Source organism: Rhinoderma darwinii, chromosome 3 (genome assembly GCF_050947455.1).
Source record: "Rhinoderma darwinii isolate aRhiDar2 chromosome 3, aRhiDar2.hap1, whole genome shotgun sequence".
NCBI lineage: Eukaryota > Metazoa > Chordata > Amphibia > Anura > Rhinodermatidae > Rhinoderma > Rhinoderma darwinii.
Genome location: NC_134689.1, coordinates 357,979,174 through 357,998,189, shown reverse-complemented (window position 1 = coordinate 357,998,189; position 19,016 = coordinate 357,979,174). Strand labels below are relative to the sequence as shown.

Genomic DNA, 19,016 nt, shown 5'->3' with positions numbered 1-19,016 from the left:
CTCACAAGTGAAGAATGCCAGTCACAACCTATAGATGATAAGGAGTTAGTAGATAGAAGTTTAAAGTGACCCTCCGTGAAAAAGCTGACAAAAGTTTTTCCCTGTTGGAAGATGCCTACTTCACCCCCAATGTTACTTGGTCCCTGCCATTCTGGTGATCCATGGGGGTCCTCACACAAGAGTCTTCATCAAAGTGAGTGTCTGCCTGGCAGGTCCCATGCAGTGGTTGTCATGAGCTGCCCAGAAACCTGTGCAGGAAATAACTCTTCTTTAAGGCTCAGATTTTGCTGGGAATTTGCTATGAATTTCACTGTATATTGCAATGGGCGAAATCCACAGGGAAGATCAGCTGAAAATCGGTATGATTATAGGCATGCCGCGATTTAAAAATCACATTGTATTAAACTGTAATTTGTTGTGATTTTTCGGTACAAATATCTGCAACAAATAGTAATTTCAGAAAGTGACCTCAGAGTACAAAAAATTCATAATTACTTTCTTTTTTTTATAGTGTCCAAAAACACCGCTTGTCTTTCTTTCTACTCATCCATCATGGCTGGATTTCTTTCTTTTACCTTTTATTTTATTCTCCCAAAATCTTCGAGTGCCCCGTGTTGCCTGGGACAGGACAGACTGTTCACCATTAATCAGGTAAAGATTTAATACCGAACACCTGCGTTCTGCTGATGAATTCACAGTGCAACAGCAGAGAGTATGAATTTCTGGCAGCCCCACATCCGTGTTAACCATCCTCCCATAACTATGAGCAGTTTTAGGCCTCATTTACACGAGCGTGTGCGTTTTGCGCGCGCCAAAAAACGCAGCGTTTGGTGTGCGCAAAAGGCACTTGACAGCTCCGTGTGTCATCAGTGTATGATGCGCGGCTGCGTGATTTTCGCGCAGCCGCCATCATAGAGATGAGGCTAGTCGACGTCAGTCACTGTCCAGGGTGCTGAAAGAGTTAACTGATCGGCAGTAACTCTTTCAGCACCCTCGACAGTGAATTCAGATCACAATATACAGCAACCTGTGAATAAAAACAAGACGTTCATACTTACCAAGAACTTCCTGCTTCCTCCAGTCCGGTCTCCCGGACGTTGCCTTGGTGACGCGTCCCTCTCTTGTCATCCGGCCCCACCTCCCTGGATGACGCGGCAGTCCATGTGACCGCTGCAGCCTGTGGTTGGCTGCAGCCTGTGCTTGGCCTGTGATTGGCTGCAGCTGTCACTTGGACTGAATTGTCATCCCGGGAGGTCAGACTGGAGGAAGAAGCCGGGAGTTATCGGTAAGTCAGAACTTCATTTTTTTTTTTTTTACACGTTTGTGTATATTGTGATCGGAAGTCACTGTCCAGGGTGCTGAACCAGTTTAACTCTTTTAGCACCGTGGACAGTGACTGTCTCCTGACGTCGCGTACCGGAAAAATTTTTGCCGGGTTCGGTCAAAACTAGTTCGGCCGAACCCGGTGAAGTTCGGTGCGCTCATCTCTAATTTGACACTCCGTTTGGATGTTTGTAAACAGAAAAGCACGTGGTGCTTTTCTGTTTACATTCATCCTTTTGACAGCTCTTGCGCGAATCACGCAGTTCGCACGGAACATGTCGTGAGTTTTACGCAACGCACTCGCGCTGCGCAAAAATCTCGCATTGTCTGCACTGCCCCATAGAGTAATATAGGTGCGTACGACACGCGTGAAAAGCACGCGCGTCGCACGCTCGTATATTACGCTCGTGTAAATGAGGCCTTAGACTAAGACCATGTTGGGAATTTGCTATATATCCATTTCCTTAATATATAGGTTTGGTCAAAGTACACATTAACCCACTTAAATAAATTAATCATCAAAGTCATCAGCTTATTTTAGATTTGTAACTATTCCTCTTTAAACTGTAAGGTATTTTATTGTACATGCTTCAGATACATACATATATAGTTTTATACTGATGTAAAAACAGTTATTGCTCTCTAGTCCCTCAAGATGGAGGTTGGTTAGAGAATTTTAGGGGTTTTGTTATAATAATCATATGTTATGGCTCATTAAAGAGCTGGAAACTATACTTCCTGCAGGTGTCAGAGGATTACGAGAGCGAATAGTATGGAAAGTGAATAGTATCCCAAATTATATACATTAAAAAAAAAAGCACCGAAGGTTTCCATAGTCTTTAACCCCTTCCCGCCCAATCACGTACAGTTACGTGATTAAAACTGGTGTCTTACCGCCTTTTCACGTAACTGTACGTGATGGAGATGAAGCTGGCTCAGGAGCTGAGCCAGTGACATCACTGCCGGGTGACAGCTGTATGTTACAGCTGTCACCCTGAGGTATCGGCCAGGACCGGAGCGAGCATCCGATCCGGCCGATTAACCCCTCACATGCTGCGTTCAATAGAGATCGCAGCATGTGAGGAGTTTATAGCCATCGGCACCCCAGCAACGTGATCGCTGGGTTGCCGGTGGCTGCAAAGGTGATCGGAGGGCTAATACTTACCTCCCGTTCCGCCAGTAACGGAATCCTCCTATGCCCCGTTGTCAGCGGGGCCCAGGAGGCTTCCGGTACCATCGGCAAGATGGCGCCGGCTCAGCTTCCGGCTCAGAAGCTGAGCCGTCGTCATCAGCAGTGGGTGTCCGCTGTATGTTACAGCGGACACCCCGATCTATCGCCAGGAACCGGAGCTAGCTCCGATTCCTGCCATTAACCCCTTCGATGCAGCGATCCATTGTTATCGCTGCATCCTAGAGGTTTGTAGCAAATCGGCAGCCTTGCCACGCGATGGCAAGGCTGGCGACTGCTACCATGGCAACAGGAGCCCTAACAATGGACTCCTGTCTCTGCCATTACGTAAGCTGATTAGGCCCCGCCCAGAGGCGGAGCCTGATCGGCTTGCTGTCTGAACAACTGACCGTTCCAATACATTGCACTACATAGGTAGTGCAATGTATTAGAACATCAAACAAACAGTTGGACATTCAAGTCCCCTAGTGGGACTAAAGAAAAGTGTAAAAAAAAAAAGTTAAAATAAAAGTTGTAAAAAATACAATAAAAGTTTCAAGTAATAACACAAAACACAATCGCCCTTTTTCCCTTATCAAGTCATTTATTATTGAAAAAAATAATAAAGCCATACATATTTGGTATCGCTGCGACTGTAACGACCTAAACTATAAAAATAAAATGTTATTTATCCAGCGCAGTGAACGCCATAAAAAAAAACCCCTCAAAAACACTGCCATAATTACTGTTTTTTTGGTCACTGTCTTCCAAAAATGTAAATAAAAAGTGATCAAAAAGTCGCACGTATCCAAAAATGGTACCTATAAAATCTATACCTCGTCTCGCAAAAAACAAACCCTCACACCGCTCCATCGACGAAAAAATTAAAGTTATGGTTCTCACAACATGGCGACAGAAAAAATACATTCTCTTTCCAAAAGTAATTTTATTGTGCAAAAAGTTATAAAAAAAATTCTATAAATTAGGTATCGCCGGAATCGTACTGACCCGCAGAATAAAGTTAACATGTAATTTATAACGCATGGTGAACGCTGTATATTAAAAACTAAAAAAACTATGGCAGAATTGCTGTTTTTTTGTCACCTTGCCTCCCAAAAAAGGATAACAAGTGATCAAAAAGTTGCATGTACCCCAATATGGTACCAATAAAAGCTACAGCTCGTCCCGTAAAAAAAGAGCCCTCATACCACAACGTCTATGAAAAAATAAAATTAGTCAAGGCACCAATAAGCCAGGAAATAAAAAATATGCAGTTGTGCCGGCCCGAGGGGAACGTTTCTTCTGTTTCAAAAGGCGATGTATCAAGGCACTAAAATTAGGGAACCAGGAAGGGGAGGGCGCCCGTATTTTACCAGGACAACACTTTCCCGGCAAAATTCCCCAAACTGCAAAGGTGCGGAGTGTGGACCAAAAGGGGGATAAGGAAGGACATTTATCAGTGCGACACCGGCCTGTGCAGAAAGGATCGATCACAGCGTAACACACATCTATGGATTATTTTATTTATTTTTTTACCTTATTATTATACCACCTAACTATGCCCCTGATGTACTCTGCTCAGCTTACATATGCCCCACATTATAAATGGAAACAACAGTGATACTCCAAAAAAAAAATTTCCAAGCAAATTCCACGCTCCAAAAGCCAAATGGCGCTCCCACCCATCTGAGCCCTACAGCATGCCCAAACAGCTGTTTACGTCCACATATATGGCATCGCCATACCCGGGAGAACCCTTTTAACAATTTTTGAGGTGTGTGTCCCCAGTGGCATAAGCTGGGCACGACATATTTGACAATGAATTGCCATATCTAGGGAAAAATTTTAATTTGTACCTTCCGCAGCGCAATCATTTATGGAAAAGACACGGGTGAAAATGCTCACTACACCCCTTAATAAATGCCTTGAGGGGTGCAGTTTCCAAAATGGGGTTACTTCTCAGGGGTTTCTTGTATTTCACATCAAAGCCTCTGCAATTGTGAACCAATACTTTATATGTCGCCAAATTAGGCCTCAATTTTACATGGTACTCTTTCACTCCTGAGCCCTGTCGAATGTCCAGGCAAAAGATTAGGGCCACACGTAGGGTGTTTCTAAAACCGGGAAACACCGCATAATAATTGAGAGCTGTCTTGTTATGGTGGCACAAGCCGGGCACCACATATTGGCATATCTATGGAAAAAATCCCATTTTCACTCTCCCACATCGTGTGCACACGAATTGCTGCAAAACACCTGTGGGGTTAACATGCTCACTACACCCCTAGGTGAATATCTTGAGGGTGTTGTTTCCAAAATGGGGTCACTTCTGGGGGGGATCCACTGTTTTGGTTCCACAGGGACTTTGCAAATGCGACATAGCGACCAGAAACCAAATGCAGCAAAATCTGTACACCAAAAGCAAATGGCACTCCTTCCCTTCTGAGCCTTGCCGTGTGCCCAAACAGCAGTTTATGCCCACGTGTGGGGTATTCCCGTACTCCAGAGAAGTTGCTTTACAAATGTTGGGGTTCTTTTTTTCCTTTATTTGTTGAGAAAATTAAAAACTTGGAGCTAAAGCTACGTCTTATTGAAGAAAAAGGATTTTTTTTTATTTTCACTGCCCAATTCTAATAAAATCTATGAAACACCTGTGTGGTCAAAATGCTCACTACACCCCTAGATGGATTCCTCAAGGGGTGTAGTTTTCTCAATGGAGTCACTTTTTTTTGTGTTTTCACTGTTTTGTCCCCTCTGGGGCTTTGTAAATGTGACATGGCCTCCGTAAACCATTCCTGCTAAATTTGAGCTCCAAAAGCCAAATGGCGCTCTTTTCCTTTTAAGCCCTGCCGTGTGTCCAAACAGCCATTTATTACCACATGTGGGGTATTTCTAAAAACTGCGAAATCTGGGCAATAGATATTGAGTTGCGTTTCTCTGGTAAAAACTTCTGTGTTACAGAAAAAATAGATTAAAAATGAATTTCTGCAACAAAAAAAAATGAAATTTGAACATTTCACCTCTACGTTGATTTAATTCCTGTGAAACGTCTAAAGGGTTAAGAAACTTTCTAAATGCTGTTTTGAATACTTTGAGGGGTGAAGATTTTAAAATGGGGTGACTTTTTGGCGGTTTCTAATATATAAGGCCCTCAAAACCGCTTCACAACTGAACTGGCCCCTGTAAAAATAGCCTTTTTGACATTTTCTTGAAAATGTGAGAAATTGCTGCTAAAGTTCTAAGCCTTGTAACGTCCTAGAAAAATAAAAAGACGTTCAAAAAACGATGCCAATCTAAAGTAGACATGTGGGGGATGTTAATTAGCAACAATTTTGTGTGGTATAACATACATTTTTGTGTGGTATAAGATACATTTACATTTAGAAAAATGCTAATTTTTACAATTTTTCACAAAATTTTGGTGTTTTTCACTGATAAATATTGAATTTATCGACCAAATTTTTACACTATCATAAAGTTCAATGTGTCACGAGAAAACAATCTCAGAATCGCTTTGATAGGTAAAAGCATTCCGGAGTTATTACCACATAAAGTGAAATATGTCAGATTTGAAAAAATGGGTCTGGTCCTGAAAGGGTTAAAGGTGGTGTCCAGTACTCTGTTAATAAAGTTTATGTGCTCACAGTTTAATAAACTAGCATGCAAAAATTGCATTTTTGCACTCGCTGTAAAATACCACTGTCTAGTATTTGCACATAAAGTGCACTAAGTAACATATGCAAAGCAAAAAAAGAAAAGCTCTCCTCCTTTTAAAGAACCCAAAAAACTACCATGGATCAAGAACACATTTAATGTGGTACCTTGACCAGAGACTAAATGTCCTGTACTAGGCAGATCTAGCACACATTTTGAAAGCCGTGTTTGTTGTCATAACCATGTTCGTGTAGGTAGCTTTCAGGGCAAGCTGCATACTGTATTCTCTATAACCGCAGTTCTTTAAGAAATAAAATAACTTTCTCGTTAAATTTATTGGGGAACACAGAACCACGCATATAGGTCCTTGAGGCTGGCACTAAGAAGTAAAAGTCTTGGCTCCGCCCAGGCAGGCCATACCCTACCCACCGAAACTAGCTTAATAAGTTTGTACTCAAGCAGTATGAAATACAAAAATAACATGTCCCTTAAGAAAAAAACACAACAACCAGAACCAAGGTCCCAGGCCTGGATACAAGAGGACGGGATCTGTGTCACCCAATGAAATAAATGAGAAAGGGAATTTCCGTGAAGTAAAAAAAAATTAAAATGTTTCGTTAAAGGGGTATTCCCATCTCAATGATCATAGCTTAAGTTGTTGCATTTGAAAATATATGCATATTTGTAAATACCTTCTTTTTTAAATTTTGTGGCATTCAGAAGATAATCCATCTGGTCCACCCCATGTCTTTTGGTTTGTTAGGAAATGGTTTACAATGGTTACGGCCACCGCTAGGATCCTGCAGCGGTGGCTGCGCTTGCACAGTTTCTACTGTGGATATCCTCTAACACGCTGGCCGGGTCCTCTGGTGTAAGCATTGAGCATGCGCAGTAGCTCTCAGTCCCTCCACCTCACTCCTGCTCTAATGAAAATTAATAGGACGGCTCCCAGGCATGCGCAGTAGCCCTGGAGCCGTCTACGTTTTCTAAACTCACGCAGCAGTAGAGCCCTTATCAGGGCTGTTTTTTTTGTTCTTTCTTCAAAGCACTGTTATCCCTATATGTACATATAGAGATAACAGTATTTCGTTTAGAACAAGCACTTTGTGTTTGAGATCGCTTCTGCAGCACGTGTCTCACAGCGTACCGCCCACAAATCTTCACAAGCAGAGGAACGAGCAGCAGGGAAAAGAGGAAGATTGAGGATCAAATCCTGGTAGGAAATCTGAATGGATAAGTTCAATAGGGTTATTTTTGATCATACATGTGTCCTGGGCAAAAAAAATAAATGTGGCAAGATAGGATTAACCCTTTAATATCGTTGTGGCACACATCATGGGACGTCCTAAAGCAGTCCCAGAGGGTGGGCAAAAGAAAATAAAATCATCCGTTCGACCCGCCTAGCGTCCTAAAGCAGTCCCAGAGGGTGGGCAAAAGAAAATAAAATCATCCATTCGACACGCCTAGTGCACAGCCTCCTGAAACACCTTCCCGAGCCAGAGTGGTATCAGAGGAAGCCAAAGAATGAATCTGGTAGAATTTTGTGAAGGTGTTCACCAGAGCCCAGGTAGCAGCCTTGCAAGTCTGGGCGACTGAAGCTTGGACCGCCCAGGAAACACTAACAGCCCACGTGGAGTTGGCAGTTACCTGAAGGAGAGGAATGTTGCCCTTGGATAGATAGGTTTCAAAAGTCGCAGTCCGGATCCAATTAGCAATGGTGGACTTGGACACCTTTAGCCCCTTGGGTGGCCTTTCAGGAAGAACAAAAAGAGAATTGGAGGGTCTAAACAACTTAGTCGCAGTTAGATAGATGCGGACTGCTCTTACCACATCGAAACCGTGCAGAGCCCAGTCCCTCGCATTAAATGGACAGAGGCCGAAAGAAGCAAGGACATTCTCCTCATTGATATGAATGCAGAGACCACTTTCGCAAGAAGGAACGGGATAAAACACTACTTTATCCCAATGGATGACCAGAAAAGACTATTTTCAGGACAGAGCAGTCCGTTCCAAAACTAGTCTAATGGATGTAATGGCCACAAGGAAAGCAACCTACCAGGAGAGAGGTGATTTTCTGCCCAGTGGACGATCCGAGAAAACTCACACATAATTTCGATGCTGTGCGGGGGCAAACTGTTCAATACCGTCAATTTATGTACTTCGATACTAAGCTGTGTGGCCGCTAGAAAACATGGCACGCTCTGGGCTGCGCTCCGAAGCCGGTCCAAATTCTGGTATCGTGAAAACCCTACTCCCACATTGCTTCGCGCCTCCTGGTGCCACCTTGGCGGTTTAGATAGGCGAGAGCCATGCAGTTGTCAGTCTGGTCTCTGACTGGGTGACCCTGGAGAAGTGGAATCCAATGGGAGAGGGCCATGAGGATGACTCTCAATTCCAGAATGTTTATCTGTAAAATTGCCTCCCTTGTAAAGGCCAAAAACGGCTCCCCACCTGGATAGGCTGGCAACCGTTGAGATGACAAGCCGCTGGAAGGAAAGAAAGGACTGGCCTTGAAGAATGGTTAGCGAGCTTTTCCATCAGAGCAACTTTTGATGAACCTGAGAGGGCAGGAGAATCAACCTGTTCAGTGTGCCCTGGAACTTGTCCCAGAGCACGAAAATCATCCTCTGATGGAACCTTCTGTGGAATTGCACATCGGGAACGGCCTCGAAGTTTGATACCATCTTGCCTAGCACCGGCATGCAGAATCTAATGGAAGAGGGAGTGCTCTGGGGAAGGAGAGCCAACCTGGATTGGATGGATCTATTGATGATCCATCTGAATCTCTTTAACGTATCCAGCATTATGTTGAGACTGCAAAGGTTGTCCTCCCCGGAGGGGGCTTTCAGCGGTTCCCCTGGTGCGGATGAGCACCATGCGTCGCCAGGACCTTGGTGGAGACCCTTGGAGTCGTTGTAAGCCCAATGGGGAGTGCGGCAAACTGGAAATGCTGAGAACTGACATTGAAACAAAGGAAACGTTACGATAGGTATGTGGAGGTTTGCATTGCGAATGTCGATGGAGGAAAGGTGTTCTCCCTGCTCCAACAGTACAACCAGTTACCACAGGGATTCCATGCGAAATCCCTGAACCTAAACAAAGCAATTCAGTTTCTTTAGATCAAGGATGGGCCTGGCTGATCCATCCTCTTTAGGGACTGAGACATTCAGGTAGAATCCTTGAAACCTTTACAACTGAGGAACTGGGACGATAACTTCCTGAAAGAGAAGAGAACGCACAGCCTGGAAAAAAGCAGAAGTTCAATTCCGGCCCCGAGGCAGAGTCGATCGAAGGAACTGACCTGGGTGAGGAGTTGAGAATTCTATTGTGTACCCTGTCGACAACACCTCTTGAACCCAGGCGTCATCTACTTGAGCAAGCCATATTTCCTGAAAGGAAAGAAGTGGTCCCCCAACTCGGATAGTAGACTGGAGTGGGGAGACCCCTTCAGGCTGAAGATGTCTTGGACGAGACGGGCTATTGAGGCCCGGGACGCAGTTGTCAAGTGGGCTTAAGCTTGCAAGATGGACGTCTGGACCTCTTGTCTGACCTCTGGGAGGAGAATGACCTTTGTAGGAAAGGACCAAAACTTTTCAGAACAGAAGCCTGAATAATCTGAGAAGCGAGATTAGCTAGATCCTCCTGCGTTGCTCCTTCTGAGATTCCATGGTGAAGTTGTTTAGCCCATATTGAGCAGACCAGGCTAACCCAGGAAGAGGGGAATGCTGGGCACAAGGCAGAGCCTTCTGCGACGAAGGCTGACTTGGCCTGAGAGTCCATCTTCTTGTCGAGTAAATAGCTAAGTGATGCTGTATCTGACCGTGTGATGGTATTGCTTTTAGACTGCTGTGAAATAGGCAGATCCACTGAAGGATAAACATCCTATTTGTAAACGAAATCCTCTTAGAAAGGAAATAGTGTAGCCAAGCGCTCGTCAGGATGTTTATATTCCATAGACAGAATTTCCTCACACTTACTGTGGGTTGGGAAAAATGGTCACTGGCGCCATTGATTGCGTAAAGGAGCTTCATCATTAGACAGGGTGGTGGAATCCTCCCTAATATGCAAGGTGTTCCTGACCGCACATATAAATGTGTCAGTCAGAGGATCCTTCAGAGGATAGAGAGTGATCCTGTCAGGAAGCAATTAGTAGTGGGGCTTTTCCCTGATGCTTCTGAGCCTTTTATGTCACCTACCATGAGAAGCAAGTTGCGTGGCATCTAGGAAAGAGGCTAGAGGGGCATTAATCTGGGAAAAGCACTCCATAGACTCAACTATAGTGTGGGAGAGTCTGTAAAAGGCCTGGGAAAAATACCACACCTTTCAGGGAGTGCCACATCCTGGCAGGTACTGGATTGCACACACCGTGGGCAAAACGGGTTAGGCTGGCTGCAAGTGGACTTATTACATCTGGCACATGCATAAAATGTTGCTATGCACACCTGAGCTGGCTGCCTGATGGGGGTTCTCCCTAGACACAAAAGCATATACTGGAAAAATAGTAAAACACAAAAAAGTATAAATTTGGTATCACCGTAATCGTAACGACCCACAGAATAAAGTTATCTTATTTATAGCACAAGGTAAACGGTGTAAATGTACACTAACAATTTCTAACAATTTATGCAAAGCTAATAGTATACCGTATACAGATGAACTTCGGAATTTACTGACTGTCAAACGGATTTTTCTTTTTTTTTTTATACGTGCAAATTCTGCATAAAGTTACTTGCACTAGGTGTCTCCCTTACTGTAATCTGCTTTCCAACCCTGTTGTCACAGTCCGTACCTAGTTACAGAGCAGAATTAACGGACGGCTGAAGCTGGGGTTGTGTCTCTTCACTGCTTTCCAAGCTAAAAATAAAGTTTGTTTAAAAAAATCACAAGTGTGATGTGACCAGAGTTCTCCATTCAGAAGGCCTATCAAGGCTATTTTCGGGATAAACGGCAAAGGGGATGGTAGCATTGGTGAAATAGTGTCATATACTTGTTTCCAAAAACCTGAGACAAATGGACATTCCCAAATGAGGTGCCAGAAGTCCGTCTCAAGTCATTTACTTCATCAGGGGAAAGATCTGGTATTTGTGCTTTCCACTTATCAAGTACTGGGAGTGGAGTGGAAGTTATCCTGGCTGAGAGCAAATTAGGCTGAGATGAGACCTCTGAGGCCCTGAGACTTCAATATGCCAATAATGGGGAAGTTATATCTAACTGCTGTACTAGGTGGAAATTGTACCTGTAGGGTGTGACGAAGTTGTAAGTATCTGTACCATTATATCCTGAGATATGGTAAGTATCTTGCAGCTGTGTGAACGTAAGGAATTAACCGTTGTTATAAATATCACAAGTCGAACAATTTCCAGGTCTTGCCAGACCTGAGAATCTGCCAGCATTTTAATGGAGGGTAAGGTAGGATTATGCCACAAAGGTAGTTCAGGAATAGTGTTCTTATAGGTAAGTATTTTTTTCGATGTACGCCAAATTGCTAATGCTACAGCGTGTAAAGGAAGTAAGGTAGTTCTCTTAGTGAATCCTGGATATGCTAAGAAGCTAATGAAGTTATGACCTGCTACTAGAGATGCCAAATAATAGTAATCCGCATCAGAAACAGGAGTATCGCGTACCCAATCTCGTATATTGCGGAGTTGACCAGCCAAGCAATATAAATGAATGTCAGACAAAGCCTTAACTCCATCAGTTTTAGGGCGTTGTAAGGTATTTAGTTTAAGTTTTGATCTGGACGAACCCCATATGAATTTAATAGCTAAGGGATCAGAAGAAGGACATAGGCACTGTGAGAGGCATATGTTGCAATACATAAGTACATTTAGGTTGTGCTACCATTTTAACTAAATTTATGCGGCCTGCTACGGATAGGGGATAAATTTAGGTCATGGTCCAAATTACCACTATCTCTCCTAGTAATGAAGTCGTACGATCTTGTTTATGATCAAGCACCATATGAATTCCAAGATCTATAAACTGGGAAGCTGTTTCAAGACATTGCAATAGTAATGGGTCAGGAGTTGGATTTCTGGCCATGTACAGTATGCCCGATTTCTGCCAATTTACCCGTAGTCCTGAGTATTGTGAGAAAGTATTAAAGGGGTTGTCCGAGATAAAATAAGTATGTGTTAATACTTGTAATATGTTAATATAAATACATTTGTAATAAACTTACATTTTCCAAAGTTGCCCAGTTCCCAGATCCTGCCGTGAGGTACTTGACGGGTGACGTCACTCACCAGCTGCTGTGTTGATCGTTAATTATTTTCAGGGTATACGACACATCACTTGTGACGTGCCATGTATGGTCTGGTCTGCTGTACAGCCCGTAACGCGCATGCGCGGTCCCTGCTGTTCTTGAGATAACAGCAGGGACTGCGCATGCGCGTTACAACAGACCAGCCCATACATGGCACGTCACAAGTGGTAATTTTAGATTCTTCTTTGTCTAAAACACAAGTTAATAATCTATTATCTAATACTATTACATATCGCAAATTAGTGTCTGATCCAATCACAGCAGGCTCATTGTCTTTGAACAAGCTACTTGAAGAGGGTTTGGGTTTGGGAGTTAAATTAAAAAAAAGGTTAAAAACATCACAATCCAGATTTTCCTATTATGCCCATTTTTCATGGTTTTCCCAAAGACATCTTTCCATATCCTTTACGTCCGATCATATCAGGTATAGGATCTCTTAATAAAAAATTAAGTCTTGGATAGACAATTTGTTACAACCTCTAGTCCAACGAAGGCCAGGCTATCTCAAAGATTGCAAAGAGGTACTCAAATCCTTCCAAAACTTTACTTGGTCAAACACCTTTTCCTGGCTCATGTGCGATGTCGTGGGGCTGTATTTCTGTATCCCCTACGATCTCGCACGTCATGTTGTTCAATTTCATCTAAATAAATATAGTACCTATGCCCCAGAATTACAGGAGTTCATTTTGATGTCCATAGAATACCTGTTGAGTCACAATTTTTTCAGCTTTGACAATGAGTTTTTCATTCAAATCGAAGATGCCCCTATGGGCTCTACATTTTCCCCTTCCCTAGCCAATCTTTTTATGTCCTGGTTGGAGGAAAAATATATTTTCTCTGTAATGAACCCATACAGCAAAGCAATCATGTGGTATGTGCGCTATATTGACTACCTGCTTCTGGTCTGGGCTGGAGACACAATTATAATACCACATTTCATTAATGATAACAATTTGAATTTAAAATTTGACTTTCAATACCTCTAGTTCTCAAACTCCAGTCTTGGACTTACTTTTAAGTGGGGATAAACAAAACAAATGTGTTTCTACCTCTTTATATCGTAAACCCTTAGCAGGAAATACCATTTTGCATGCATCTAGCTGTCACCCTAGTCACACTGTGAAAGCGATACCGCAAGGTGAACTAATCAGAACTAGAGGAGCGTGTTCAGACAATCAGTCTTTTTCTATACAATGTAATCTAGAGCAGAGACTCTCACACAGAGGCTACAAAAAGTGGATGTGGAGAAAGGGGTGGAATTTTGTTAAAAATAAATCACAACAATCCCTGTTGGATAACAATAGGAAAATAGATTCCTCACCAATATCTCCTATGGTTTTCTCTACTGCACACAGCTCGAACTATACCCAGATCACGAATATCATTAAAAAGTATATTCCTATGCTAAATCAAGGTAATATATTGTCTGAAATCTTGAACCAGGGCTGCAAATATGTGGCTAAAAAAGGCAAAAGTTTGGGTGACATACTTTCACCAAGCGTTTTTACATCTAATAATACTACCAATCCAATAAGATATGGCTATCTCTAAAAGTTTTTTTCAAAGGTGGTGGTAACAGATGTAATGTATGCAAATATAGCACAAAAACGAAAGAATTTAAATGACCCAATAATAAAAATCCAGCAGATAAACTCTTTTATAAACGGTGACACACCATGTAATTGACATCATTTCATGCGTCTCGTGCAACCTCAAATATATAGGCTGTACTACTAGAAAATTAAAAACACGCATTTCAGAACTTCCTGTCAAAACATCTGGAGCAGCCAAACACTTTATCGATGCACACAGTAGTTCTTTGGAATGCTTTAGATTTTATGGTATAGAACAAATGAAAAAGCCAGTCAGATGAGGTGATTGGAAAAATAATCTCCATAACAGGGAAGCCTTTTGGATTCTCCAATTGGAAACTCATTATCCAAAAGGATCTTCTATGTTTATATTGAGCTATTCTGTTCTTTTGCTAGATTTTTCTTCTAGTTTTTCCAGTTCGTCCGTTTGGTTCAAGATGTGTAGATAGTCCCTAAATATATTCTGAGCAAATGTACCTACACATCCTGTGCACATAATTTTCGCTTTAAGTCATGTAAAGAAAATAATATAATTGCATTTGTTCAACTGTACTAATTTGTATACATGTTTGTTTGTAGCGTTCCTGTACGCACAATGCGCTGTCAAATGTCAGAAAATTTCTAGGCTGTTTAAATCTAAAATCTTTTTTCAATTTCTAAGTAATTCTACTACAGCAACTAACTTCCTCGTTCTCATTCAATACAATTTTTTTGTATACGAAAAATAAGGTGGAAGGAGTAAAATTAAAGCATTGAATGGTAGAAACTTCGTATCCCTGCATGCGTTTTTTTACTACATTTCTATCCATGCCGTATATATATTTTTGTCATTTTTTCATTATGTTTGATATCTCCTATTTCATCTAATCAATCTGTGCTATGGGTTTCTTCCCATAAACTTGTACAATACCACATATCTTTTCATCTAAACTATTGTGTACTAGCCTCTATGTATAGTTGTGGCTTCTGCAAACCTACAGATTTAACTAATTTGTTTCTCAAAAGGGTGGTACTTCCTCTCTGACATAAAATGTTACAGGATTGGTCGATGTTGATTTTAAAACACATGTCCTAAGTGTGTTACGTTATGCTATAAGTAAGAACACTCTGTTCGAAACGCGTGAGCGGTAACACGTCCCACCTGTGTCTTATGGACTTTTATACTATGTTGAAATAAAGCTCTTTTATATTTTTCTAAATGTGGATGTGCTGAGGATTTTTCTTCCACAATTCTTCACTACCTTGTGTAGTAGTAGTATGGGTCAGTCGGCGTAAGCAGGGGAATGGCTTGAGCTGATCGTCTACAGGCGTATGTTGCTTCGGCACCTGCACGCTACAAAAGGCGAAGCAGTGGGGTCGCTCAGGAGATCTATATCAGGCCACCGGATGACGTGTCCCGTGCGGCAGTTGCCAAGTTTGTAACTTCCAGTCAGGAGAGAGGTCCCAAAACGGGTCAGGAGTGTTGCCAGGTGTAAGGTGGTCCGGTATTAACCTATAGGTATCGCATAGGAATGCTGTCAGGATTTCTAACGATCCCCTGGAGCGCGGCTTAAGCACGTCCGCCCATCTTTGCGGCTGGCCACGCCCCCTTCTCTTTTTGTGCTGTGTATATAACACATGATAGCAGTTAGGTTATGCCCACTAGCTCTGAGACAACTGAAAATTAGAGAGAGAACCTGCAGAGGGGAAAACTGCAAAATAATGCAGACTACAAGTCAAATAGAGGCCAGATAGTGTTCGTCCTCGTGTACACACGTATGACAGCCTATTCTGAAAAGTTAGGTACGTTTTAAGATGCCAAAAAGAATTGGTGAAATTTCAGTTTTTTTTTATAATACCCCCCAAATAACCCAGAATAAATGTTAATAAATTTATACGTACCTCAAAATGATGCCATTAAAAAATACGACTTGTACTGCTAAAAACAAGCCCTCACACAGCTATGTTTATAGAAAAATAAAAACGTTAGCGTCTGAAATGCAAAATAGGCTGGTCACTAAAGGGATAAGTTCGCGTCGGAGGGAGTATGTTCTGCCTGAACAGAGTCGACTTTTCCTAACTAGTGTCAGCCTCCTAGTGACGAGGCCCTGTACCCATAATACTGTGTCCCCCAATTAATTCATGGAGAAATGTATTTTCTTTCTCATAGAACTGCGGTTATAATAGTGTGCAGCTTGCCCTGAGAGTTACCTACAAGAACATGGTTATGACAACAAACACGACCTGTGCTCGATCTGTCCACTAGAGAACTTCTTGTCTCGGGTCAAGGTACCACATTACATGTGTTCTTGAGCCATGGTCGCTTTTTAGGGTCCCTGTGAAGGAGTAAAGCTTTTTTTGTCTTTGTTTTGCATATATTACTTAGTGCGCTATATAAATTCTGCTTCAATACTCTAGTTCGGAAAAAAATTACCATAGATTATCATTAGTTATACTTTATTCTTTCAGCTCTATGTGGTTTTCTTAACATTTCAGATGCGAGTAGTTTTAGAGAAATGCTGTCATCTCCAGTCTCTGTAAGCTATAATGTAGATGAATATATCAATGTTACCCTAGTTACAACTTAGATTATCAGAAGGAATTTAAGGGGTTTTCTAGGGACACAAAATTTTAGTACTAATACTCTATGTAAATACTGAATAAAGTTTCTAATATACATTCTGTATTAAATTTGAACACTTTCTTTCCTATTCACCCTACCTCTGCCCGGCCGGAAGTTCTGCTTTTCATCCGTGTCTTTTTTTTTTTTTCTTTTCTTTTTTTCTCGACACAGGCTCGTGCACGATAGTTAGGCTCTGTTCACACACAGTTTTTTTCCGCGCCGGAAAACGCGCCAAAAAATGTCCGAAAATGCCTCCCATTGATTTCAATGGGAGGCGGAGGCATTTTTTTTCCCGCGAGCGGTAAAAAACGCTTGCGGTTAAAAAGAAGCTACATGCCCTATCTTCGGGTGTTTATGCCTCTGACCTACCATTGACATCAATGGGAGGCAGAGAAAGCGTATTTTGCTGCGTTTTTGCCCAAGGCGCTCAATGGACGAGAGCGGAAAATGCAGCGGAAAACGGCGTGCAGGCAGATCAAAATCTGCCTCAAAATTCCAAACGGTATTTTAGGCAGAATTTTCTGCCTGCAAAAAACTCAGTGTGAACAGGGCCTTAGTATACACACAGCCCTGGGTCGATACCTCACTGCCCTACGTAACGACACAGGGCTGTTCTTTTACTAATTATTTCGCCCCCTCTATATGTCTATTGGCCCTCCTCACTAATTCTCCCTTCCCCTTTAGTTTATCCTGCCCATCTGCTTTATCTGAGGTGCGGTCACAGAATCACGTGACCGCACCTCAGATATCTAATGTGATCCCCATCATCCCTGTATATATATGATCCCCATCATCCCTGTATATATATATATATATAATCCGCATCATCCCTAAATATATGTAATCCTCATTATCACTGTAGATACCATTAGTGCAGGCAGCTTGTGGGCACAGATGAAAATGGTTCCGCTATTGAAGCAAAAACAAAGAATGAACGGAGCGGACATTGAGGAGGCTGTGGACCAATAGGATGCCTCAAACCAGGGAATATATCAGAAGTCACGGGTTTGAGGGATCCTATTGGTCCATAGCCTACTCTATGTCCGCTCCGCTCATTCTTTGCATCTACTTCAATAGCAGCACAATTTTCTTTGTGTGCATGCTATGCCCCAATTTTCGGGGCGGGCAGCGCACGAGCACTGAGGAATAGCATGCACGCAAAGAAAATTGAGCTGCTATTGATTTAGAAGCAAAGAATGAGCAGAGTGGACATTAAGGAGGCTGTGGACCAATAGGATGCCTCAAACCCGGGACTTCTGACGTATACCCGGGTTTGAGGCACCCTATTGGTCCACAGTCTCCTCAATGCCCGCCCCGTTGAATTCTTTGCTTACACCTCAATGCCCGTCTCATTTTCTTCTCATTAATTAAACTCTTCAGTGCTTGTGCGCTGCCTGTCTGGAAAAAATTAGTGTCCCTGGAAACCCCTTTAATGTAAATTGTTACTTTACATTTCCCATGATGTATTTTATCATTTCCTTTCTTGTTTACTTAAGATTTATGTCTCTTTACATGTTTCCCAGTAGCTTGGAGCCTGAGTTCTAGGACCAGATTGTACTGGTTTGCTGTTTCCACAACATGAGCCTTTACAGCCTTTTTTACTGCTTTTCCCTAGAAAGAATGATTCTTCTGCAAATTAAACCGCTAGGAACACATTTTTGATATCGATAACATCGTGATTTTTCTATTCCTATGTACTATATACACACAGAAAAATCTGTACCTTAAGGCTGGATTCACACAAGCGTTGCGCATCTCGGAAGTGAAAAACACATTCGAGGTGCATCCGTGCTCTGTGCTGCGGGACACGATATCAAGCATCCCCCATAGATGAGTCTATGGAGGGATGCGTGAAGCGTTAAAAAATAGGAGATGTCCTATTTTCTCACGGACCGTTGAAACAACGGCCGTGCGAATGGCCACATTGAATTACATAGGTCCGTGTGATAGCTGTTGTTTTGACGGCCGTCACACGGATGTATAACACGATACGCCATATTCACATGAGCGTATTTCACGTCCGTGTTACGCGCGTTAAAACAACGGACGACACAGGGACCTATATGATGACACAGAGTTTTTTTTGCATCGTAGAACAGGACACAGAGTTTTTTTGCAGCGTAGAATACACTACCGTTCAAAAGTTTAGGGTCACTTAGAAATGTCCTTATTTTTGAAAGAAAAGCACAGTTTTTTTTTTCGTTTTTTTTCTATATCAAAGATTTTTATTTTGAAAATATACAAAACATAACAGCATACACATGGTTTCATAAATTTGCAAAATTCACACGCAATATAACCACTTCAATATCGCATAAAATACACAAAGACATCACAGTTTTTTTTTCAATGAAGATAACATTAAATTAATCAGAAATACACTCTATACATTGTTAATGTGCTAAATGACTA

At 42.1% G+C, this 19,016-nt stretch overlaps 1 protein-coding gene across 3 annotated transcripts in view; it reads left to right on the top strand.

The window, feature by feature from the left end:
• Positions 1 to 19,016, top strand: part of LOC142749936 (glycerol-3-phosphate acyltransferase 2, mitochondrial-like) — a 161,064-nt gene that overhangs the window by 70,013 nt on the left and 72,035 nt on the right. For all 3 annotated transcript variants that reach the window (XR_012882510.1, XM_075858551.1, XM_075858553.1), the window contains exon 8: positions 512 to 651. Coding sequence is in view for 2 of the 3 variants with exons in the window: in XM_075858551.1 (XP_075714666.1) it covers positions 512 to 651 (140 nt within the window). In the remaining variant the exon portion in view is untranslated. The remainder of the gene's footprint in view (positions 1 to 511; positions 652 to 19,016) is intronic.